General features: G+C 41.2%; 1 protein-coding gene across 6 annotated transcripts in view; it reads left to right on the top strand.

Moving 5' to 3' along the window:
• The window catches only part of EBF1 (early B-cell factor 1), a 261,012-nt gene that overhangs the window by 166,625 nt on the left and 67,474 nt on the right, over nucleotides 1–26,913 (top strand). For 2 of the 6 annotated variants that reach the window (XM_017728154.1, XM_017728152.1), the window contains exons 4-5: nucleotides 2,476–2,593; nucleotides 24,637–24,767. In XM_017728154.1, the coding sequence (XP_017583643.1) occupies nucleotides 2,476–2,593; nucleotides 24,637–24,767 (249 nt within the window). Of the gene's footprint in view, nucleotides 1–2,475; nucleotides 2,618–24,633; nucleotides 24,768–26,913 lie in introns of all 6 variants that reach the window. The other 4 variants (XM_017728153.1, XM_017728149.1, XM_017728151.1 and 1 more) reach the window with 3 other exon arrangements.

The raw sequence follows: 26,913 nt of genomic DNA, 5'->3' as shown, positions 1-26,913 counted from the left end.
AAAAATATTTTATCTTGTAGCCATTGTTATTAATTGTAATTTTTTAATTTTCATATGCATCTAATCAGACCCTTAGAAGAAGACAAGGAGCTGGCATAAATCGTGGAGCTATGACAGGCAATGCCAAGGGTTTGGCTCAAAATCCCACTTGCAAAGAATTTACAATGGTTGCAAGTGCACAAATAAGATTGCAAACCCCAAGCCACTTACTATAAGATCATATTTTATTGAAAATATCATAAACTTATTCTATCCCTCAGGAATTCAATGGATAAATTACTTTTGAAATCCCTTTTGGAATTTTATATATAGGGCTTGGGTTTTTTCCTCTCCTTAGTTTGATTTCAGAAGACCTTATCTGTAGTATTTGGTGCTTTCTTTTTCCCAAATTTCCATCTGTAGGAGCTCTTGAATAATTTATTCTGTATTTTAATATCTTTCACTTAAAACATGCACAAAAATCTATTGCTTGGAATGCCATTCTGAGGGATGGGGTTAGGATCTTTTAGGTGTAAACTTTTCTCTTTTGTATTCCTCTTTTTCAAGACAGACTTCAGGATCGGCTCTAGGCAGTTTAGTGTCTTTGCTTACTTTTTGAGTATTTTAATTGGGGGCCAGAAATAGAAAATTTTTCCTTTCACTTTTTTTTTTTTCCCCAGCTCCAATTCAAGTGATGAAATTGAATAGTTGTAAGTGATCCTTTAAGTGTCCCCATTTGACCAACTTTGAGAGGCAGCAGCTTCCTGAGAGAGTTGAAGCAATGTTTGCCAATCCTTGTAAAGCATTTCACCTCTTCAGAGGCTAAAGCCTCTCAAAACCAAGAACAATTAAAGCGAGAGCCTTTCAGAGCGACTGGGGAATTCAGCAAAATAAATCAGAAATCCTCTGCCTTGGCTCTGGAGGCTTGCCTCATTATAAGAGCAGATCTATTAGCCCCCTTGCCATTGTCTTTCATTTCTCAAGTGAGGTGATTCTAATTAAATTAATCTGCATGTCAATCTATCGGTGATCAATCAAAAGGGCTGAGGTCCCCCTTTGCGGCACTGTGCTTGCGGCTGACAGGGGCTGATAATGGAGGAAGAAATAAACTGTCGAGCAAAGTTAATTAGTCAACATAATAGGTGGATTAAACAGGAGCTGCTGATTGCTGTTTCACATGTCGAAGCATGAGGTGGGAGCTGAAACTGCAATTAACAGACAATTATTATATTTGGTTGTAAGAGGTCGCATGAATAAACATATCTCTGTGGGTTTCAGTCTTTAATCCCTTTCCCTGTTTAATGTAAGGAGAAGTGTAGGTCATTTCTTCTTATTGTTTTAGTCAAAGTTCTTGGAGGCGACGCGTGCTCCTGGCAAACCAGCAGCCAGCTGAAGGCCAAATCTTTGGCTGGGTAAAACCCTGGGAATGCCATTCTTTTGTTGGGAAAAGGCTGTGGGAGGGGTGGCTGAAAGAAAGCCAGGCAGGCTGTGAGACTGCTTGGTCTGAATGGGGTAGGAGGAGATGTGGTGTGATGAGCTCGCAGCTCTGCAAAGGACTTGTTTCTCTGTGATATTTTGTGGCTTATGTGCCCTGTGCCTGGACAGGGATTTCCTTTAGGAGCCTCAGGGTTGAGGAGTCCCTCTGGACACCTCGGAACAGCTGGGTCTTCTGCTCTGGACCCATTATTTACCTGTTTGTCCCTGCTGGGCTGGCTCCTCTCCCATCCTTGGCAGCTCTGGGGAGCAGAAGTGTCGGATCCTGCCTCCAGCGCAGTCCTGCTGTGTCTCCCTCACTTTGCCTCAAACCAAATCCCAGGTGTTGACATTGAGATAAGTTGAGAAATACAAATAATTCTAACACTGGATGAATAGGGTTGTGTTCTCCAGATCAAGACCCCACTGTCAAGCATGTGTGTGTACACAAACATGCCTATACGTACTCCTTAAGACAGAGCTCGGAAGAAATTTGGGCAAGTCCAACAACCTGCAGTGAATGTGCTGAGGGGAGAGCAGCAGAGAAGGGTGGGGGCGAGGCAGGCAACAACTCTCGTTACAGCTTCACAAAATACACTTTTGTTTTCTTTTATTCTGAATCGATTCTCATTTGCAATGTCAACATCTCTATCTACTTCAGCGTGGAAACTGAAGGATAATTTAGGGTAAAACACAGCTGCCCTTGTATATAGGGGAAAAAATACTTAATAAAGATCCTCTTGTTAAAATGATGGTTAACAGTGTGCCGTCTGCCACACAGCTACAAACTCTGCAATTTGACTTAAAACTACATCAAAAGCTTTCGATGCCAAAGACCCACTCATCAATAGCGTCTCTTGTTGGATTTGTACAGCATAAGCACCAGTTATTATGCGAAATAGCTTCACAATTTTCTACAGCTCCCAGCTGTTATTTATTTAACTGAGTTTATTACACTCCTCACTTCTTAAAAAACGCACGGATATATCCAAATTTTCCTCCATTTTGCTCTTGTACTTGCAGGTCGTGGTGTCTACAACAGTCAACGTCGATGGCCATGTGTTGGCAGTGTCGGACAATATGTTTGTGCACAACAATTCCAAGCATGGGCGGAGAGCTCGAAGACTCGATCCCTCGGAAGGTACGCCTTCTTATCTGGAACATGGTAGGCAAATCATTTTCATTGGTTGGCATTGCTACTTTAAATGTGGATTTATTTGGTTTCTGTCTCTGGCTGCTGGTTTCAAAATTGTCCTGGAAGCGTTTATACCTCTGGGGCCAGGTATTTGAAAGGGACTGGCCTCCAGACCACAGGGGAGAATTTTCAAGTAGGCCTGCTCTAAATGTAGTGAAATGACAAACAAGTAAGCAAATGTGGGTGCAGAGGTTGTCCTGTGTCTCAGTGAAGTGTGGTGATTTCTTTTTTTTCATGTTGGTTGCATCTATTAAGCGCCCAAAATTGAAGTCCGATCTTTTTTCCAGACTGCCCTGATTTTTGACTGTGCATCTAAAGGATGTTGCATATTTTCTGACATGCTCAGCACCCAAGTTTTGGATTGCATTTCTTCTATCTATAGGGTGTGGAGCTCTCTAGGAGATTCATCTGTTCCTTTGAATTGCCCTAAATGAAAGCAGAGCCCTTTTGGAAATCCATCTGCTTACTCAAGCCATGGATGAATGTTCTTTTCTGGCTCCAGCTGTGCCAGCTGAGGACGTTGCTTTTCCCACAGCTGTTTGTCTCCCCTCCCTGCTCCAGGCTATTCTTCGCCATGGACATGCCAGCTAGGATGGTTGTGTGCTTGCTCCCTGGTCTCCTCCAGGCCGATGAAGTTCATTTGAATTAAGCCATTTAAATAATCACTCTTTGCCAATCCAGCTTGTTGCTGAAATGATTGAAGGAGAAATGGTGCAAGGCAATTTGGCTTTTCTGAAAGGACAGTAAACTCCAGCAAGGGTGGGATGGGGGCACGTGGCTGGAAGCAGCCTGGGGACAGTAATCTCTTCTGTAAGGTCAGCTGGTCCTGGAAGGGAACATCTGCTGGTGACTGTAGGTGCTTAAAATGGGAGTTGTTGAGTGCAAATGTACTTTGAAAAATCTGGATTTGATTAATGTTTTGTTTTGCTCTTTGTCCTCAAAGTTGATGACTACTGCTGAAAAACAAAACAAAAACAGAGGGCATTTCACTCCCCTCTCCCTGTTCCAGCTTGGCAGAATAGCTCTTTGTCTTCAAAGCTGTTTGTAATCCTAAATTCAATAGGTGCTTGCTCCCTCTAAGAGATGTGTACCCTCAGCTCCTATTGAAGTAGCTGAGTGTAGAAGGCACCAGTCCTTTATGCTGGTTTGTTTCACAAATATTTGCCAAGGATCTGATGAATAATTAAATAGATTTTTCCAAAGAGTTTGAAGAAACCAGATAAAATTTTCTCTGGGAAAGCAAATGCCACTCAGAAAAATGTTAACTAGATATGTTAAAAGAAATTATTAATGCTGAGAAGTGGGAAAATGTGTGGGTTTCTACTGCTCAGTGAATTCCTGTGGAAATACTTTTCTATTCTGTTTATGCTTTCAGGCATCAGGCCTGCAAGCACTTATGCATATATTTAAGATTATGCTCACATATGGTCCTGTTGGGATCAATGAGGCTTCTTGTGTCAGAGAAGCTGAGGGTATTGATAAGTGTTTGCAGAATCGGGTCTGTAGTTCACACTTACTAACCTAAAATTCTTAGCTCAGCAGCGTTTCTCATTATATAAACATAACTTACATCTGTATTTATTTAGCTCTAACTTTTTATGTAGGCTATGAGCCATTTTCAGCCATAATTCATGCTATAGAATTTTTTTTTTCATCCTGCCAACAACCTAATTTAATAAACAAACCACTGTCATAATTTTTACTGAAATTTATAAGGAATGCATGAACTCTGTCTTTATTAATTAGAAGAAGGCATTACAAAAGGAAACTTCTTTCTGTTCAGCTTTGTAATCTTTCCATTAAGTCTAGTCTTAAAAAAACAATCCTGTTATTTTTCTTATATTCCTACTAAAGTAGTTGCCATATTTTATTTTTTTTTTCTTTTTTTCCCCATTGCAGGCTTCTCAGTGCATGCTTTTGGTCGAGGCAATACTTAATTTCTCTTACATAAATGCCCTTATTCTCATGCATAGTGGTGTCTCATTTTACCACAGCTGTCATTCCCACTCCTATAACCTGAGGGATTCTGTTGGCAAAAAGCAACAAAAAAAGATAACTCTGCTTACGTAGCTGCACACACCTGAGTTACTGTGTTGATATTAAAAGTCAACATCTGCAAAATATCTCCATGTGTACATTTTGTGGGGAAGGTGATTTTTCTAATCGACTTTCTCAGGCACCTCTCAAGCAACCTCATAAAGCAACTGCTAGTAAATTCTTACTTTTGAATAGCAACCTTCACACTACAAAATTGTTCTCTTCCCAAAGGCTTGGTGGAGCCTTTCTTTTTAACCTAAATCCTTCAGTCTTGCTCTCCAGGAATTCTCTGCACATGTGAGTCCAACAAACAAGAAAAAAAATTTAAAAATCCAGTAACTGTTGTGATGTTATTAGGTATCTAAAACACTTAACTAAATAAATAAAAAGGAAAGGAAAAGGCTTAATGCTATTGAATTTTGGACAAGACCCACTGGAACAGATGACAGTTTCCTCCACTGAAATTAATTTTTGCTTTCAGTTCGAGTCACAAAATGTATTATTTTTCTTCAGTTTTTGGAATTTTTATTTTGGATAAAAGAAGAGGCAGTTTGTTTGCCTCTCATCTTCCCAGCTTTTCTGCCTCCCTCAGGGGAAGGACAGATTGACCTGACCAGTATCCATAAGCAAGGAGATGGGAAGTGAGCATAGTCATGGTTTGTCCCTGGTTCATTGCTCTGGTGAGCAACTGCTCATCATAGGGTTTTAAAATCTTGGATCTAATTATAACATACTCTTGACCAAATGTATTCCTGTGGACTTTTCCAGATGTTTAACTTCTTAACACAAATATCTGATGGCAATAGAGATGAATGCCTGACTGTGAGGGTTGGGGAAAAGGGAAACAGGATGTAGCAAGGTGTGCTGGTTGTTGAGTTTACTTAGACAATATCCAGCTTATTTTTCCTTACAAGCTTGTGTTTGCTGCTCTGAAACGTGGAGTTGCAGTTTATGTGACACCTAAAAGACACTGTGGGTGCCAAAAAGCTGGAAAGCAAGCTGTGCCTCCTGAGCCACTCAGGAGCCTGGTGTCTCCACATTTGGGTTTCACCATCTCATTAGCAGGTAGCCTGGATTATTTTTGGGACATCCAACACACCTCTATTTTTATCTTGCTTGTCAGACTTTTCACTCAGTAAAGTGAAAGTTCCTTTTTGTAACTCCTTTCTCTGAATATAACCAGGACCCCAGATCATGGTTTCATATCCACATGCTGCCCCCTTGATACCAGTGGGTTAAGCAGCTCATCTTTCAAATAAATATATCTATCTTTTAAAAGTAATAGCTGGTAGAGGCCAATTATTATTCCATCCATCTCTGTGTGGTATAAATAGGGTAAGCCACAGTAATCTGTGGTTTTCAATAATTATCACTTTTTCATTCACAAATAGTTGGATCCTCACTGGTTTTATATTTATGGTAAACCAGAAAGCCGGTGTGGTTGACCTTTCCAAATTATATATATATAGCAAGATGTATAGTTGAGAGCCAACAGGCCCCAGTCAGTAGGATGTATTTCTGCTTGTAGTTCATCCCGGGGTGTCAATTTTAAAAGCAAAATTTTTCCAATGAAATTTGAGTGATGAACTTATAGAATGGGAGAGTTCTGGCAGGACTTGTAACAACTCTTTTCGAATTTACCAGCAATAAATCCACTGCTGCAAAGTTTCCAGTTAAAACTCTCATATCATTGCAAAGTAAAAAATCTTTTTTCTCCCCAAATCTTTTTAATGTCTTTACAAGAATGTAAAGCCAATTGCAGCATCAGTTTCTCTATTATTTTTCCTCACTGGCAGAATGCAATGCCCTCGAAAAATGATAGTCCCTGAGACCCTGTCAGTTTGCATGCTCTAACACTTTATTATCTAATGATCTAATATGCAACAAGGCAAAGAGGGGGTGCTTATCACCCTGACAGGATGCCTAAGAGAAGTGACTAAATTACTTTATGTACCATTAGCACTAGCTGCCACGGTGAACTCACTGTGAGCATTTATGCAAATATTCCTGAATACATTCAAGTGGCCTTGTCAGGAAGACGACTGACAAGCAGCTTAAATGCTGGGGTTTTTAAAGGGACAGTTTTATTTCTTTTTTCTTTTCCTTCCTCCTCCATAGGAAAGCACTGAAGAATTAGGTGACAGTGAGGTTTGCTGACGATTTGGTTCTGAGTCAGCTCAACAGCAGCAGCAGATGAAAGATGCAGGGTAGAAATAGACACAAATGATAAGGAGTGATGTCAGGGTTTGCAGGTGGAAGTGGAGATAACCATGATTCCAAAGCAATGCCCTGCTGTTATTTTAAGATGAAATATACATAAATCTGTGTGTATATATATCTAAAATAGGTCATTATGTAGCAAAACCATTACTAGTGGTTGCCTTAAACTGGAGAGGATAGTGGATGGCTGGATTATTTGATCACTCTATTGTGGTACCTGAGACAGTCAAGCTTTTACAATGTTGTTTTAGCTCGTGACAGCAATGAGTGACTCCAACCGTTTGTCTGCAGGTGCAAAACTTCCCACAGGAAATAAAAAGTAGTAGTGGCTGTGCCTCAGCTGGACATGACAGGTAGATCCTCTTGTCAGCAGTGGGGCATTTAAAGAGCTTTTCTTGCCAATCCTGCCCATCCCAGGCCATCTGAGAGCTCTCGGTGACTGCACAATCACAGATTTTCTACTGAGTCCTCAGATTTGAAAGCAAAAATGATTTCTAGGCTGTGCCTTAATGAATTAGGTATTTTCTGTTTAGATTATTAAAAATGGAAAAATTTCCCCCCACCTTGTAAACTATTTGGAGAGCATAATATATAAAATAAAGCTTTGAGACTGACTGCCCTTAGGTCTCATTTCTAGTCTGACTGTAACAGAATTGTTGAGCACAGACATTGAATACTGTGAATTTAGTTGCATGTGGTGGGTGATTCCTGAAAGAGGCTCAGAAATCTGACCTAGTGACCTCCTTCTTGTGCCCTAAGTAGCTTTGGCACAACTTTAACCACTAAATTTTGGGCAGTGTGTAGAGTTGTGACGGGGATGCACCTATCAGCACCATTTTAACCATTTTAACACTGAATTCCTTGGTGATGCCTATCTCTGGCTGATGAAATTGTTACTCCAAGACAGAATACTGACTGAAGCAAAAATTTTAGCAAGTTGAGACAGGTTAATCTTCAAAACTTTGTACATTTTACCCTTAGTTGGTATAGGTTCAGGTTATTCATCAAAGTTAGGGACTACTGCATTAAAACACTAGCTTGGTTTAAACAAAGAAACATTAAAGTTTGACTTGTTTCCTCCATGGGTGGAAGCACCTGTTATGGTTTAGTGCTGAGCTTAATAATGTTTTTGTGATTATATGAAAAATACAAACACACACACTTTTTCTGCATCATATCATTCCATATAGAGAAATGCAGTGGGCTTGATTTATTATTTAGAAGGGAAATATTGAAAAAAAATATTGGGATTCTACCACTCTACTTGAGGGGATCTTGTATGTTATTCTGAGTTATGTCTGCTTTCTAATTTATTTTCTATGAAGGAAGAATACCTTGGGTTGTTGGACATCTCTATGCATACACAGGGGAAAAAAATGTGACTTTCAGAACATTGCACAACATGGATAGTAATAACAGTAAGTGAGCCTTGATATACTGAAGGATTGCAAAACTTCAAGCTGGAAATAATTTTCTTTATTTTTGCCAAGTTGTCTTTTTCATATCGGTTCCTTCATAAATGCAGTGACTCATAAATTCAGGCAATTTTTAACATAATGGCTTGTTATGTGTTCTTGGAGCTTGACCTCACTGAGTGTGTAATATTAACCTTTTTGCTACCCTGTGGACTTACTCTGTTCCACAAAATGAGGGAATGGTTGGGGCTGGAAGGGACCTCTGGAGATCATCCAGTCCAACCCCCTGCTAGAGCAGGTTCACCTGGAGCAGGTCACACATCATCCCATCCAGTCAGGTTTTGAATATCTCCAGAGACTCCACAACCTCTCTGGGCAGCCTGGTCCAGTGCTCTGTCACCCTCAAAACAAATTTTTTTCTCATAATCAGATGGAACTTCTAAAACAAGTGAGAACACCAGGACTGGATTAGTTCAGAATGTGGACTTGGGTGGAGTTAGAGCATCTGTCCCTCTGAAGAACAAAACATGGCCAGAGAGTTAAGATGCTTTACTTGAGAGAATTGGTAGATAAAGACTCATGATGATCCCAACAAGATTTAAACTCTGGGAAGCACTGAAGTAAGTTTCCAGTACTGTGGCAAGTTCTCTGTGGGCTGCAAATGTTGAGTAAGGATGTGATATTTTCCCAAAAAATGTATGCCAGGCCGGGGAGAGGCTAAGGTTTGAGTAATTCCTCACATGGGAATTGCTGGGTGAGGTTCTCTGGTGGGTGCTATGCAGAATTGTCAGGCTGAGTGATCAAAATGGTCTTTTCAGGAGTGAAATCTTGGGATTTGTCAGATCAGCAAAACATGGCAGAGCTAGGATTTGCACAGCTCCAATTTAGGTAACCAAAACTGAGTTAACTAAATTGTGCCGCACTTAATTTTGCTGATGTCTTTCTTTTTTAATCTTCACCAGAGCAGAGTCGCTGTTTGCAGGCCCAGATCCCTTATTCCTCCTTGGATGTTACTGAGAGTTGCACAAGAGCTGGGTGGGTGGGTAGGTGGAGCTGCCCTTCTCACAGCCAGTCACGCCAAACGAAAACCAGAAAATCTTTTGTTTCTGTTTGTCTGGGTCATAAATCATCCATTATGGAGAGGTACTCAAAAGCTTGGAATATCTGCCTGCAGCAATTCTGATCTTTCAAAATTTATTTTTAGTCTGAGGCTAAATGAAAACAAGATTTGAATGACAAAGATGGGTTTTTAATGGTTGGTTTAGGCGAGGAGATTCCAGAATTCCAGTTCTGCCATTAGAATGTAGCTATTGCATGAAGTTGGAGGTTGGAGTTTGTGGGTTTTTTTTTGTTTTTAAACATTATTGTGTAACCTATTTGTGCTAACACTTCTGCAGGAGACTTAGGAGATACCATTTGAGGTATTCTAGTCATTAATGAAGTGATTGCTGTTGCATAATATCCATGGAAATACTTCTGGAAAAGTCAAGTTTGGGTACCCCAATTGCCACTTTTAGAAAGGATTCCTGCTTCGCTGTTGCTTATCAGGGATTTAGGGTCATGTTTAATTGAGAAAGGAAAACTGGGAATGGGAAACACCTCAGTTTAAAAAAGATAAGATGTATCAGTTTCTACCCACGAGCAGCTGCCCTTTATGTTTTTCAAATAAATAAATAAATAAATAAAATACCCCCAAACAGCTGCTCCCCCAGAATATCTAAGTGACATCAAGCTCTGATGTGTTGTTACCCTCTATTGCTATGAGGATGCAATGAATTCATGGAAAAATAGTACCTGGATGAAGATAGAGAGCATTTTGTGAATTTCCCTGAGGAACTTTCAGAATTGCGCTCCCAAAATTGCAGAAAGAAGAAAACAAGGAGAAAACTGCAATTGAATTTTGATACATATTTGCACATAAAAAACTGTTTTGTTACAGCAGACCCATAAGGGAGGAAAGTTCAGATGGAAATTCTCCAACCACCATAAGAATTGACTCTTATTTGGAGAGTTTGACCAGCCATTTGCTGGAGGTCTGAGGTTTCTCTCCAGACCTCAGAGGAGCTGAAATACAGTCATGCAAGTAAAAAAAGCTTCGCTCCCCTGTTTGACAGAAACTTCACAGGTACCAGGAGAACATTCAGCAGACTCAAATAGGAAATGAATATTCATGGCTAATGAGTATTCATTACATTTCAATTTGCTTTGCTGGCCACCATGTCACAAATACAATGGCATCATAGGGGAGAAGAATGACTTCAGGATTGTAGAAATATTTGAGAGATACTGCACTATGGCAGTGAAGTTTTGCCATTTAGGCATTGATTTTCCAACCTTCCAAAATGGGCACAGAGGAAATGACAACACATTGTGTTATTGTAGTATGTTTAATATTATTTCTGAACAAATTCCTCTAACTTAGCTTCTTCATTATAGGATGGCTTTTTTGGTGTTATGTTGGGAAAATATTTTTTTTTCACTCTGTTCCCCTGCTGGTTTGGGCAGAGTATGAAGGAAAATAATTTTGTGAATTGGGGTTTGGAAGTTGAAGGCCAAGAATTAGTGGTTTGTTTTTTTTAGAATTCATCTGGATGTTACAAAATGTCATGATTATCAAAGAATGGTGTTCACAGCCATTTGCAGGTATTTGGACACTTCCAAATGTTTCATGTTGAGCACCCCAGTACTGAAATATCCCAGAGAAATCAGTAGTTATGAAAGGTCTTTGCTCCCACGAAACTTATGTCCAAAGCTGTGAATCATCTCAGTGATAACAGTCTCAAGATTAAAGTTTTGTTTAGGTGAAAATTTTCCACAAAACTGTCATTTAGAATATTCAGTTTAGAAAACTTCACAAATAATGAACTCATCTTGTCACTGAACTGAGAGAGGATTGGTGTGAGCATTCAAGTCTCTGTCTGCCAAGTGTTTCCTCAGAAAAATGAGTATTTGACAAAGCTCCTCCACATCCAAGGAAATGAGTTAATAGCATAAACCAGAGTACTGATGCAGAAAATGGAGCCCACCAGGGTGGGATGTTTGGAGTGGTTATTCTAATCTGGTTTGCTATTTGAAAGCTACTAATGTTTAGTAGTAAAAAATAAAAATAAGCTACTAATAATTAATAGTGGAATGAAGAAAGGCTTTGTGTTTGGCCCAAATCCAGAGTACAAGATTTTTGGGAGTGTCTGGCATTGCAAAAAGTGTGCTTTCATTAAAGCCAGTAGTACAACTTCATAAAGTGTTTTTTAAAATCTTAGCCCAAACTGTTTGCTGAGCATAACCAGAAAGCTTTGTGTGTCACAATTAGTCCTTTCTGCTTTCCACCTTCATTCCATGAATTTATAGTTCTCTTTGTGACAAAACAAATCCTTAGCGTGAAAATGACTGTAATATAAGCAGTGCTGGTTTATGACCTCACTGAGCAAAGCGAAAGGGCTTCGGAAGTTTATTAAAAAGATCAAGAATAAAGTTTTATGAAAACCTTGTCAGAAATTCAGAAGTTTAAACTTACTTCTCAAAAGTAATTCAAACATTTAGATGTGCAAGACACAACGGCCACAGCGAAACGCTTAACGAGGTGCTGCCCTTCATGATGTGAATGTTTAGGATTTTCTGAACTTCTGATCCATTTTTTGTGAGGCAAGTGGTCACCCAAGAACGTAGGTATCCCTATTTGGAGATTCTTGTACCTAAAGCCAAACTCTCAAAGCACCAAGGTGCCTAAAGCTGCAGGTCGGTGTTTAGTGGGATTCTTAAAACTCTGGCGACAGAATTTCTATGCCTGTCTGCCAGGCGCTTTGAAAATTCCATTAGTTGCTTACTGCAACCACTGGATTGGTGGATGCTCCCAAAAATCTGGTCCCAAGTACTGCAGGAACCTGTGTGCTGTTTGGTGTACTACTGTTGAAGTGCCTGTTAGCACTGGGAGTGTAAGGCAGTTCAGAATTAATTATGTTTGGTTAATACCATATCATTATGGTTTTGTAGCAGCTTTCTCAGAGGTTCTGTATCTATCCCATGAAAAAGCAAAGTGCTTTTCCCACAGAGGTCCCTTCTGTGTTGTGAAATGGCACCAGAGTGCTGGATCTCTCCCCTGCTGCTGGTGGCTGAACAGACAGCTCATGTTGCTGTTTCCTGAAAAGCCGGCTTGCATATGGAATTCATAGGTTTGGTGTTACCTGATCCATGCCCAGAGGGAAGGCTAGCACTCGGAGCAAATTCTGCCTGACCACAGCACTGCTCGTCTTTCCAGCTGCAGCATTATGCAGTTCATGGGTTGGGTTTGAAGTCACAGCACTTTCCTGCAGGATGTTCAGGTGAGAGCATCACTCAACTCCGTGGGATCTTTGAGGAGAACAAGAGGGGAGGAAAGAAATACTTCTGACCATGTTTGGCTCTCTGAGACACTGAAAGGTAAAGCTACTGTGATTAGGGGCCCTTTGGGGAAAATTACTCTTTTCCTGGGATGATGGTGAGTGCTGCCTGATCCTGAAGGTGATGGTGAGTGCTGCCTCCTCCTTCAGCCCTGAGCCTGAGCAGAGGTGCCTGCACAAAAGCCCAGAGTCAGGTCCCTGCTCAGTATCAGCTGCCAAATATTTTTTATGAGGTTGCTTCTGGCTGCTCCCTACCTATGATATCGTCTTGCCGAGATCCCTTGGTACTTTCCTGAGCCAGCACGGAACTCCCTGGGTCTCCAGGCTTCCAGAGGTGTCTTCCCATTTCTGCTTATTGTACAGCAGAAAGAGGACCCTAATTTAGGCAGACTTACTCACCCAGCCAGAGCTGGAGTCTGACATTTGACAGGCTGCAATGCCTGAGGTAGGTGGTCTGAATGCGGCCCTAAATAAATAAATAAAAACCTAGCATGACTTTATCAGAGACATTGAAAGAACAACTTCTCTAAGCATTTGTAGGCTCGAGTCCAAAGTATTCACTCAGATTTTCAGCGTGCTGGTTTTATGTGGTGTCATTGCTGGACAGATACTATGAACTATAAATATAATTTTATGCTTATGTTTTTGCAAGTAAAGCCTAAATGGCTGTGAGGGGGTGCCTGACCCTGCACTTGGAGCAGCACAAAGAACAGAGGAAGGAACAGTCTGAAAGACACAGCACAGCAGAGACAAGGGGGTCTCAGTCTGTGCAATGCAGTCGTGGCTGCTGCTTGAAATGCAGTGCAGGTTATGTCGCCTCCACCACTGTCCCACTGCCATCACAAACAGGGGCTGAGGATTATATTGCATTGCTGAATCTACTAACAATAATAAAAAGATTATTTTTACTATTATTATTCATTATCTAATAATAATATAACAATAATAATTAATTTGCATATCCACCCTTTCCATCCCAGCTCTTCATTAGTTCACAGTGTATTTCTGGCCAGGACAGAAATTTAGTTAAACCTTCTGAGCACTGGGATGCTTTTCCTGCAGGAGAGCCAGATTCCCTACCTTTCCCCTTGGCCCAGGGCCTGGAAACCCGAGGCCGTGCATCAGACCTTGGTCCCTCTGTTGGCAGCTCTACATAACCTGTCACAGAGACAGCCCGAGCACAATTTTTGCACATGATGAATATGGATCTTTGCTGCATCTGGCAGGCTGCAACAATGAGTGCAGGAGACTGTCATTAATAGATAATAAAAGCAGAAAGAAACATTAATGGGAATAAGCTTTTCTTTTACTGGGAGTGATTATTACTTTTTTGTTCTTGGGCTGTGACTAGATTGAGCTGCAAAGAGCAGCTACCAGTGCTGTGTGCACGCATGTGTTTTGTTGCTGGCTGTTTTATAATCTGAAATATTTAACCATGACATCTTCAAAGTGCGACTGTGTCATACATCCTCATACACTAATAGATTTCAAAGATGAAGAGCCTTGCTGCTTTATGTTTAGTCATGCCTTCATCTATAAATTTATGGCAGTATTATGGTTTAATGAATTGAACAAGTCCCAGAACAACAACAAAAATGCTCTTTTGTTTGAATTTAGATATAGCGCACTTTGTTCTTCAAACGAGTAATAAAACCAGTATGTTTCTTTAGTGGTAAACTTGGGGGTAACTTCGTCTCACATTACTAATTAAGCACTCAGGGAGCTGTGTGTGCACATGTATGTGTGTGTGGGGGGGGGGTACACGGGCGCTTTCAGTCGTGGTGTTGAGCATAGGCTGAGCATTCATATTCCGATAGCGATAGGCAAACCTCCCAGAGCAGATGGAGCAGAGTTCAGCACAAAGGTTTAATCCTATCAGGATGATTCCTGTATGGCCATCTGGATAATCCGGTGCACAAATTCAGTGCCTGTTAAAAGTACAACGTAGGCCAAGATTAGCGTCACAGATTTTCCACCAGACTTGTTCATATTTGACTTTATGATTCTCAGACTCCAGAAAATTGCATTAGAGAGCCTGTGATTTGTGAGAGAAATCAGATGAGGAATAAGAACTCTTAGGGTACTTGAATTTCCCTTGAAGAAACTGGATTACAGGCACTCCCTGTCCCTGGCAGAACTGCTTTGTGTTTCTGCATGGGTTGTTCTTGTTTCTGAAAGACGATTACTGCGAGCTCTCTGTTGTGGGCAGACTTTCTCAATTCTGCTGAGCAAAGAGACCCCAGCTAAAAATTAGTATTACTTGGATCTTGTTTTTATCAGGAAAATAAATTCGTTGTTTGCTGTAATATCCATCTCAGGTGGATTTCTGATTGTTGCGCTGTGTAATGTAGTGGGGAGGGGTTAATTTGAGGGATGTGGGGTTCTGTTTTTTCCTTTGTGATAGTGAAAGATGTAATAAAAGGTAGTTGATACTAGTATTTAGTTTGGCAGTGAGAATTTAGACATGGATAGAACTCTGTGTTTCATCTAGAATAGTTTCTGTATATCACTGATTAAACCTTGTGGTGTGGTGTGGCCATAATGTACCAGTGGATCCTGGAGCATCAAGGCTCAGCCCTGTTGTGCTCTGGATGCTCTTACACCTTACAGGATTTTATCTGGTCCTGTGTTCTGACTCTAGGGAGATTTATTATGAGGGATTTACTGTTTTGTTAAGTTACTGATGGAAAATGAAAGTGAGAAAACAGGACCAGGGTTGGTGGTAAAACAAACCAGGAATTTGGAAATTGCACCCACCTGCCCTTCTGTTAGGTTGGGTTCAGCAAAGCAATAAAGCAGAGGGTTAACATTTAGCAAATACAGAATTCTTTGTTGGATCACAAAGGACCAGTCAGTTAAATTAAGTATATTTTGGAGTATGCAAGCTATGCAGTGATGTTTGTTTTGACAAACTTTTAGGGCTGATTTATAGTACACATTTTGGGCTTCCATTCGCAAGGTTGTCTCCATCCTCACCCAGAAATTGCATCAGTACAACTATTTTTAAACTTGAGTGCACTTAACCAGATGCAGTCTCCTTTCTGGACATGCCTATTGTTTTTAAAATAGTCATAGTGACTTAGCTGGGCTCCATAACTTCATCAGGGAAGTTGATAGTGGAAAGCCACTGAAATTGAAATGGGACAGGCAGATAGGATTTTTTTTCCACTGTTTTATTAACAGAACTTTTAGAGCACATACTCAGATACAACAATCCCATCCTTGTGTCACACCTCAGTCCCCTACATGGTGTTTGTTGCCTTTGCCTATCACACACTGTTCCTGCACATTTGCAAGTGGCACCATGGGGTGGAGGAAGGAGTAAAGGAATAGAGGTGCACTGCTGAATGGTAAAGCATTTATCTCGCTTGGAGGTCAAAATGTATCTGTGCATCCCTGGGGTAGCAGAGCAGTCACTGCTTTGGTGGTGGGGTCTGAGCACATGTATCCCCAGTTGTGGAGCTGGAGGTGCTGCCAATATTTGAAAGGCCCTGTGCAATATTCTTGGATGTCTGATCCAGTGTGTGCATCCCTGTGCACCTGAGCTGCTCAAGAGCACAGGGAGTGCTGAAGCTGACGGGCTGCACCAGTTTAGGCAGGGAGCAACGTTTGACCAAAGCCACCCACAGCAGTTTCTTCATGCTGACTTAAAATGAAAGCCCTGCAATTCTGCAGAAATAAATAAAGAATGTAAAAATTGTAGCTTAAAGCCTGTGCAAAATTTCCTAGGAATGAAAAAAATCAGAGCAGCACATCAAAAAATTCACAATAAAGTTGTTAGGCTTCTTGAAATATGTATATTTAGAGGGAGTGCAGATATATATTTCAAGAATAATAATACATGTATTGTTTATATATATTTTAATGTTTAGGCTGAACTTAATTTAACATAATTTTAAGTGGGTTTGCAACATTGCATTTTTCTTGGGGAATTTATTATTTGCCAAACAAAGATGGCAGACCTCTCTTTAGAGGCCAAGTTTTACTGACTTTCAGGGAGATATTAAGGACTCTGACTGTTTTATTAATTTTTGGAAAGCAGGAGGTAGGTCCTAAAGTAAAACAAAAAAATAACCCAAATAAGCAAAGGAACTCCCAGAACTTCCTCTGTGATGTGAAAGGGTTTATGAGAATGAGTGAAAATACATTTCTTGCAATCATACAGAGATAACTAAATTATTATTTTATGGAAATGTTGTAAATAAAATAAGGAGCAGATTTTTGTTGTAACAGGTCTCTCATTATTCTGGATTGCCTCCTTTTTCCATGCAGTCATTTTTCAGGCACTGATCAACAACTGAGAGCTTTGGAAATCATTAAGAAAAGAGAAACAGAGAGAACTCCATGAAATGTAACTTTGCTAGCTGAGGCATCAGGATAAAAGAGAAACACTGGTTTAAGTATTGATTGTAGGTGGAGTATTATCCCAGGTAATTTACATTTTCATTTCCCATTAATGGGAACCGAGCATCCAAAATGTTCAGCAGAAAATCAACGCCAAGACCTTTAATTTCACTACTGGAAAACAGAAATAAAGGCAACCTTCCCTTCCCTTCCCTTCCCTTCCCTTCCCTTCCCTTCCCCCAACCTGGAGGGATTGCACGGTGCGTGTATTTTTGGTTCAGTGATTTCACCCAGTGCAGATGTCATGAAGGACCGGGAGGAGGTTGCCATTTTTGGCAGGGTGCTGTAATCTTTAAGGCTTGCATATGCTAACCCCCAAAAATCGAGGTGCCGTGAAGGAGAGGGCTGGGGAAGGGGGAGCAGGGCATCACATCCTCGTGCCTGTGTTGCACAAAGCTGCATGAGTTATCTGCTCGAGAGGGAAACCTCTGCTACCCTGTTTCCTGCACAGCAGCTGCTCATTGTCCGCAGAGAATGGGAGACAGAGCCGGCTTGATACGCAAAAGGAAAGCAGGAAGATCATCACTTCACCGAGATAAGCAGCAAACACATTGTTTAGCTCAAGAGTGAAGATTTAATCCCTTTGGGCTGGTCCTGAGGACTTTTCCCCATCCAGGCTGGTTTCATAAACTTCAGCTGCTTTCAGCTGCTTGTGCTGGATGCAGCTCCAGCAATAGCCCACAACCATTCCCTGGGCAGACAGAATTTTTGGGGTTCACCCTCTCAGCACACTCAGAGCAGTGAGCAGATTGACAATTCCTGCTTCTCAGGAATGAGGGTATTATTTAGGGGAAAACAAAACCATCCAAACCCCAAACAATCTCCCCCTCAATGAAACAGGCCAGCTCAACTCCTTAAAAATTATTTGGCTCATTCTTTCAAATTGGAAAAAAATCCCAGAATTATTACTGAGTCCTGAGGCCAAGGTGTTGGCATTGCTGTGTTGGCTGTGCTGCTGCTGGTCCTCGTGTGAGGCTGGGTGAGCCTTGCCCTGCACAGGGGGGTCCACACGTGACCCAAGGCTGTTTTGAAATGGGAAGCCCCAGTTCTGTATCCACTGCCCAGATCTTGGGAGCTTTTCACAGGACACTACCCAGCTACCTTTAAAAATCGAGTTACTTATCCTGCAACTTCTTCAGCAGGGTTTTTAATCACTTATTTGAGTGGTTTGTTGAATCACAACTTCAATAAGTCATGGTTTTGAGTGCTTAAAACTGATTTGTGAAAAATCAGTAGTTTAGTGAAAGCGTTTAATGGGTTGCAGGATCAGACCCATAAACTGTGGGGTTAATCTGTGGCTCATTTATTTATTTAGCCCGGAATTAGGTTTTACCCAGGGAAAAAAAAGGGGAAAATTAAATTAAATTCCAGATATTTTCAGTACTTCCTCTAAGATGAGACATAAATTCCCTGTTCCTCTTAATTCCCAGTTTTAACTGCCTTTATGCAAGTGTCCTTGCGTGTCACAATACTCTTAGAGAAAGAAAAATAAAAACGTGTGCCCTATCATTTAAACTCCTGTTGTGATGCAGCAACTGTTGTCAAGAGCCTCATCTATGGAATAATAGAAGATGAAACCACACTTCATGATAAAAACTGCAGGCGAGGTCATTCTTACAGTCACCAGCACAAACTGGATATTAATCATAGAGCAAATACATTTCAGAAACTAAATAAGAGCAGTCCCAGAGCCCTGCTGATAGCTGTGCATCCCACTAATTCACCTCAGTGAACATTTACCTCTAAGCTCAATTAACCCTTATTCCAAGGCCACCCATAAACTTTGTGGTAAATATGTTTTTTTTCCCTCTGGCCTCTGTTTTCTATCAGTGGAACAGATCATTTCTGTTGGAGGATAAAAAGCTATCTCTGTTTAGAAATGCAGGTCCCTAATTAAGAGTATGAAATGTCCAGTGTGTGGTTGTGAGGAGCTGGAGTTGGTAGATTATTGATTCTGTAAATTCAGATGCTCCTGAGGGCATCTGTTATTGCTTCTGTCACCAGGTGTTGTTTGAGGCAGGTAGAAATGCTCAGGAGGCAGGTGGGTGGTGGTGTGGGGGAGAGGAATTTCCTACTGCAATTGCCTGCACACTAAGTTAGTTGTTAGACGTGTACAAGAAGTTAAGAGGAGACATTAATGCTGTTGTTTAGTTATTATTATTATTGTTATTAGTATTATTAGTACTGTTATTATTCTCCCTGCCAAGCATTGTTCAGAGGCAAATTGGAAATGTGGTAATTAGGCCCTGACTGGTAGTGTAGTACTTGTGTCCTGAGCCAAAGTTCAACGCCCTGAAATGAAATTTAAACCAATTAATCTGTTAGATTTTTATCGCTTGTCCGTGTTTTCTCAGCAATTCCCTCAGCACGTGGCCTTTGATCAACTCTCATACAAAAGCTAAAATGTGTGCCTGCTGCTAGCAAGATGGGGCTGACATTAACATGGCACTCATAAAACAATCAGAGCAGTGAAGCCCTCAAACAGACAGGGCAGAGTAATATTTAATAAAAGCGCACACATAATCTTCAGAATTAGCATTTTGTGCCTTGCAGTACCTTTGGGAGAAGAGCTTTTATTTGTGGAGTGATCATTATTATAACAAAGAAGAGCTACCTAATAATTTCCACTTTAACTCTGCAATATGCCATGAGCATTTCTGAACCATTATGCTAAACTGTGGCGGGGTAATCATTTTATTGTCACAGTTTGAGGGAAGAAAAATCCCCTGTATATCAGTAGCTGTGAGGTGTGGGAACACAGGAACACACCGACACATGCAGCACACAACAAAAAACTTTTCCTATTTTGCTCCCCATCTGCAGGAGTTGGTACCTGCCATCCTTTGTATGGGAGGTGATAAGATTTTAATAATGTGTACTCTGAGAAAAAGATAAAGATTTCATAAGAGCGTTGTTTCCCTCGGAGTCATTAAGGCTTTGCTCATAAATCCTTAACATTTATCAATAGAGACCTTAGCTTTGAAGTCAGTGGCAGAATTCCCATTGGCCTCCATAAGTTTGGGATTGCAGTGCCTGCCTCTGACATCTCTATCTGTGAGCTTGGACTGCAGGAGCAGCACGATGGGACTTGTCAGAGGTGGGCACTGATTTGCCCTGATATTATGCAAAGAAGGAGAGCAGCTCATTAAGGCTCAGAACCATTAGGTTGTTTGAGCCAGTGGAGGATGTGGCCACATCACCTTCAGTGAGGAGCTGCAAGGCCCTGCTGCAGCTGGAGGGGGATGTTTGGTTTTTCCTCAGCCCAACTGTTCTGAAAAAACACGAGTGTGACATGCTCACACCAAAGAGTGTGAAAATCCTGTCTGACAGCTGGCTACCAAACTCTTCAGGTTCTTGCTGTAGTTGGCTTCCCGTTGTTCATTCAACAGCAACAACAGAAAAGTTCATATATGTAGGAATGAGCAATTATTCTTTCTTTTGTTTATAATTCTTCCCTGGACTTAAAGTCTGTTCATGTTATCAATCAGGGACACTTCACTGCCCTGATGAGGACCGGTCTAAAGTCCTTCACTGTATTTTGTTACCAGAGAAGCTTCAGATTTTGACTAAAAACTCTTCTTCTACAGAAAAAGATGAATTTTAAGTAACTTTTTTTTCTATTTGTTTTAAAAACACCATTTCAGAAATGATGCTTTGGGGTTACAGAAGGGCATGAGAAGTGATAATATTTTGAAACAAAACATCTTGTTTTTCTTGGAGGTATTGAAAAGTGTTATAATTCCAGATAGAGATTCTGGAAATTTGCATTCTGAAAAAAAAGAAAAAAAAAGAAAAAAAAAAATTTCTATATTTTGGTTTGTCTTCTGACCAAAACAAAATGTAGAAAAATCAAGGCCTCCAGTGAAAAGATTATTCTGCCTAGCTCTGTTTTCCTAGGGTTGCACAGAAGTAAACACCTTCCAGACAGTGCTTTGAAAGTTGCCAAGTGATTAAGAGCAGAAGTATGAAGAGCTGAGGGCCTGAGCTGGCCAGACATTTGTACCAGGGGCATAAATAGAGCTGAGGTCATTGCCTTGCCCCCCTCCCAGTGTTACCTGTGGTGATGCTGCAAACGGGACCTGATTCCATCCTCCTTGGTGCTCCAAGCAAAGAGCCTGGGAAGGGCAAAGTTTTAGACAGACCAATGTCCTGAATGACACTGGTTGTTGCAAATATGTCATAGTATAAACATGTTTTGTGCCCTCAAAAACAGGTAGCAGTCTGGATGCCTCCCTCAGCACGTCTTCCTTGGGATGCAGCCCTTCAGGGCCACTTCTCTGGCTGGGCAGCACCTCCTGCAGCCCTTCCAATCTTTATGGGCACTTGCACTTTAAAACAAGAGAAGCTGTGTGGGGAAAGCTGGGGAGTCCCTCTGGTTTTTGTGACCTGGGAAAAGAATGCCCTGAAGTCTTTTGGGAATGCACAGTGCTCTCACTCCATCTCAGGCTGTGCCTGCAAAGGGCACCATCCTGCCCTGCTTATTAAACCACCAAGTCCTGACTTTTTATCCTCAGAGGAGATGTCCTGGGCTATTGCCAGCAGTTTTGATGAGGCACTGATTCAGCACAATTTCTACATATTTAAATAAAATGACACATGCTCACAGTGGCTTTGCAGGTGAGAGTGTCCCAGTGAAGAGCTCACAGCCCCAGTTCAGCACAGAGCCCTGAGTGTCTGCCTCAGTCCCCCTGGCTGCCATGGATGGGACTTGGCACGTGTTTGGTGTGAAGTAAATACATGTATAAAATATCGGACTCAAATACATGTGGCAGCACAGGGCAGCACCTTGAACCTCTGAGTGCAATGTAGGGGCCACAGAGAACATCACAACATAAATAGCAAGAACTTTTCTGTGGGGTCCTGTAACTGCCCAACAGTATCTTGCATTCATTGTAAAGATTACTTGAATCTATAATTTTCAATTGTAGAATCATTTATGTTGGAAAAAACCTCAAAGATCGAGTCCAACTGTAAACCCAGCACTGCCAAGCCCACCACTAAACCATGTCCCCAAGTGCCACATCTACATGGCTTTTAAATCCCTCCGGGGATGGTGACTCAACCACTTCCCTGGGCAGCCTCTTCCAGTGCTTGACAACCCTTTCAGCAAAGCCTGCATATGTTTTCTGTTAATGGCTTATGGTCTCAAATAGTTTTTATTCACTGGTATTTAGGAAAAAAATGTTGCTTGTAGTCTTTAAGAAAAGTAGCTCGTTCTCTGACACATGGGAAACTGATTATCTCTGGGTTTTATTGTGGGGGGTTTGTGTCCACAATCAACTGGGAATACTGGAAAGGGTGTAATTTGGAAGTGATTTTAATTTTTATTTATGAAAAAGTTCGATTCTGTGAAAGGGCTAGATGGAATTTTGAAAAGCTGCTTTCACTGTAAATCTGTTGCTGTGAGCTTGGCTGAAGGGAAAGCATTTGCTTTTGGACATCACAGTGGTTTTTATGCACAGTTTTATGCAAGTAACTTGAATCCAAATTAAACATATTGAAGTTACTTCTGTGTGCGCGCTACGTTTTCGTGACGGTAATGTCAGGATGTTTCTTTTGTTAGCTCATGTAAAAGTTAATGGCTGTGCTCTGCCAAGTTTGGAGTAGGGTAATGATTTTTTTTTTCTGCCTGTTTGTGTTTTTCCCTGGAGCTGGCATCCCCAGCAGCTTAAGTAGTGGAAAAGTTTGTGCCTGACAACCTTTTGTAGGTATGGCCGGGGTCTGTTTGCTCCCCATCCATGCCTGCCACCAGCAGTGGTGTGAGTCTGGGGCAGTGCTCACAGAAACTGAGCTGCTGAGGGTGACTCAACTGCTTCCTTTACAGCTCCCTCCTGCTTCCCAGCTCCCCACCTGCCCACCCTGCCCAGGGGCTGGGGGGAAGGAGCTTCCCAGCAGCCACACTGACTCCTGCAATTAGCTCCAACCAACCAGAACTTCACTAAGGAGTCGTAAAGATGCATGGGGTCTCTTTAGCACTTTATGTCTGGAGCATTTTGAATTAGGCTTCTGTGAATGAATTAATTTTCTGTCTTTGCAATTAGCAGAATTTAGGACAGGGGCTGTGCCTCATTAAGTAACTCATGACACTGCCCCATTGAGTGGCAAGGGTGTTATCCTGGATGGTGCTAACACATGGGTGGCTTTAATATCCCTGTCTTCCTAGTAAATCCTTACCTGAGGAAGTGCCTGAGTGCTCTTCCTTGAGTACATCATCAAATACTCAAAGTTACAAACCAAATTAACAGCTTAATCAGCCTTTCCATCAAGTAGCAGTTCACAGACAAATGCCAGCAACCCTGAAAGGGGGCAGTGGCAGCCCTTCCTGAGTTTGCAGTGCAGCCTCTTCCCTCTGGGTTCATATCTACAGGAAAGAATTGTTCTTTCCAACTCCGAGGTTGGCTGGTGGAGTTATGCTGCTCCTTGAACCTGTTTTTCATGAGTAATGAAATTGTTGAGGTTCCTTCTTTATTAAAATGTTCTCTAATGTTGTCTAATGCCATATTCTCACCTGATGCTGTATCAGCAAGGAAAAGTTGGTGGCATTTTGGGTGAAGTTGCTTCTTTCCATCAACCGATGTGACCACCCTGAGCCTCCACAGCAGAGAGTTACCCAGGGCTTTTTGCCTAATTCAGGTTATTTTTACAGTAATGTTATTTCTGTTGCTTCAGCACAGTTAAATTCTGAGGTGCTGCAGAAGAGGAGAATCAATATGTGAATGTTTATACTGCCCCAGCCCACCAATATTTGAGCTGCTTCTGCTTACATAGTCTTAAACCAGAAGCTCTTGGTCCAAGATTTGAGCAGCACTTGAGTTTTCAACATCCTCTCAGAGGCTCTGAGTAGATACAATGCCAAGAAAGTGGCTGTGAGACTCCATGGATATGGCAAAACGTGTTGCACACATATCTTGTTTTTCCTGTAGATGCAATACAACTGGAATGACTGGATGGCAGCTGTGGGTTTTGCTTGTGGGGTGTTGGTTTTTTTTTGCAGTAGCCAAAGCATTAATCAGAGCAGGATAGTTTAATTCTGAACAACCTGGGTCTGATTGCAGAATAGTTAAAGAAATGCTGAGGGTTACACCCTTTTTTATTTTGCCAATATTTTCCATAATATTTATGGGAGTTTCCTTGGTGAGTTTGGGTTCTGATGGATAATAAAGCAAGCTTACTGGAGATTGTTTTATTAACTCAGGTCTTGAACATTTCATATACAATAAAAAAAGGGATGTGTCCTGGTTTCCAATTGGTCTCTGCCCATCATGCTGTGATTTGTTTTGTTCATGTAGGATTAAAAAATTTTTCTTTTTTTCAATGCAGATAATAAAACCAAACAGAAATTAATGGAGGAAAAAAATGCTTCCAAATATAGAGTTTGAGGTCGTGCACATGTACTAGAAAGAGCATGATTGCTGAAATCTTTGTGTTAGTAAGGGGGGATAGGAAAGCTTTTATTTTATTTTTCTCATGTCTTCTATCATTAAAATCCAGTTCTAACAGCAGAATACTTCTCTTTTTCATGTGTGTTGAAAAGCAGCTACACCATGTATCAAAGCCATCAGTCCAAGTGAAGGATGGACTACAGGAGGTGCCACTGTCATCATCATAGGAGACAATTTCTTTGATGGGTTACAGGTCATATTCGGCACCATGCTGGTTTGGAGTGAGGTAGGTGTTGTCTGAACGCTAATGTCTAATAGCTTTGTCTCCTTGTAGCCAGCCTGTCCTTTCTCTGTGCCACATGCTAAATCAGCAACAAATGTTGAGACACGAATCCTTGCCTCACTCAGTTTTATGAAAATAATTAGTCAAATTTACCTGTGGCAGGGATGCATTATAGCCAGGGGAATTTGCATCTCCTCTCGCTGGCTCAGAATTTAGCTCAGTGGGTTTTATTCCAAGGAAAGGGGAGGATAAATGCCTGTTTGAATAATTCTGCGTTTAGCGCTACAATAGCCAAGGGCCCATAGGAAACAAGCGTTTAGGTGATCCCGCTTTCCAGGGAAACTGGCTGCTGGTAGCTGCAGCTCAATGAGGTGGAGATTGCAGAAATTCAGCACCTCTGAATAACATATCCCTAAAGTCTGGATACTTAGCATAAGTATCATTTTCATAGCAGCAACCAAATGCACCGTGTTGTATCCACAGTAGACTCCTCATACCTAGCAGGCGCCCCTGTAGTTTCACAGGAACCCTTTCGTTATTTCTTATCCATTTTTCTGCTGTTGTTATTCCTCTCAGCTCCTTAAAACCTGTCTTTTCCCAGCACATAATTAATCATGGAGCCTGATATTCCCCAAAAACCTGTGGAAAGTTAAAACCCAGGCAGCACCGCCCCCATGGCCATGGCCAGGGTTGTAGAAGCCATGGCAGAGTTCCCCACTGGCACAGGGAGGCAGCTCCAGGGAAAGGAACATTTTGAACTTAGGGTTTTCCAAAAACATTTTGGGGGTTTAATAAGAAATTGTCATTTTCATTATTTTAATACTGAAAAAAGCCTCAGCCTCCCTGAAATATCTGTGCAACGCTTCCCAATGGCAAGAGGATCTCCTTTACCTTACATCCTGTAAATATTAAATAAACACTGTAGCCTAATTTATATCCACCACATTCCCCCTACTGATTCCACTGCACATATGGCAGCATTTTTTCCATGTGAAGAGTATTCTCTAATGTCCTTCACTGTTCTCTCTCTCTCTCTCTCATCCTTCCACTTGAGGACAAGTGTGGATGAAAGGGCATTCCAGAAAAGGAGAGATAGTAAATGAGCCCTATTCTGAAGCCCTTATGTGATCATGAAAGTGCCCCCAGGGCCCAGTGTAAGCATTTTGTGTGTTAGTATTGAAGCCATTATGGCTGCAGACGTTTTACAGGGAAAGGTGAAGGGGCTGGGAGGAAAGTGCTCTGATTTTGGTGCTGCAGAATTGGATCTTTCATTATAAATCTTGATTCTATTTATTAGTGGAAGCCATTAATTTTCAATTTCTAATGTCAGGAGACTGAGTGCTGGTCAAAACATTGTTGCTGATGGTTGCAAGGCCTTGTCATGAAATTAATAATATTAGAGGGGGTCCAGACCGAAGCCAGTCTGCTGCTGCTGGGAATTCTGCAATGGGCTGCAAGCTGGTGTTGAGGAAAACTCTTTCACTGTCTCTCCCTTACAGAATTGCTTCTCATTTCATAACCTATGAGAGCAGTCAAAAATCATATAGGCGAAAAGAACATTCTTTCTAAAAGAAGGAGACAAACATGGTAAACAAGTGCAGAAATGCATGAGCTGTCTGAGTGATCCCTAAATAATAGTGATCTATAAATAATTCAAATTACACATACGAGCCACCTATGAAGTACAAAATAAGTTCTTTCATTTGCCTTCCCATTTCTAAAAATGTCTAGAGCATTTTCAGTACCCAAGAAGAATATTTTTGTTTTACTTTAATAGAGTATAAAATTGAACTGTCAATCCTCTGAATTTGAGTCCATTTCAAAACTGGAGCAGGCTCATCCTGAGTTGCCAGTAAGGCCCAGTTATGAGCAAACTTGGCCGAGTTATTTTGTCATTGAATTCTGGACGAATTTTAAAGTTCATCCTGTTGTTTCATGGATCCAAAGAAAACATCATTTTAACTGGGCTGCAGAAAATCCCAAACAAAACCAGATAGGCAGAGACTAAAGAAAAAGAGTGAGTCTTGCAGAGCATTTTCATGTGGATTTTTCTAGCTTCAGTTTCAGCTATAATTGCAGGTGGTTTGGGGGTTGAAGTCTAATATTGAAATTAAGCATCATTTTGCTACAGACTTTGCATGGGACCTTG

This window comes from Corvus brachyrhynchos, unplaced genomic scaffold (assembly GCF_000691975.1).
Source record: "Corvus brachyrhynchos isolate BGI_N302 unplaced genomic scaffold, ASM69197v1 scaffold21, whole genome shotgun sequence".
Taxonomy (NCBI): Eukaryota; Metazoa; Chordata; class Aves; order Passeriformes; family Corvidae; genus Corvus; species Corvus brachyrhynchos.
The sequence above is the reverse complement of the archived record's forward strand: the minus strand, read 5'-3'. Positions and strand labels throughout refer to the sequence as shown.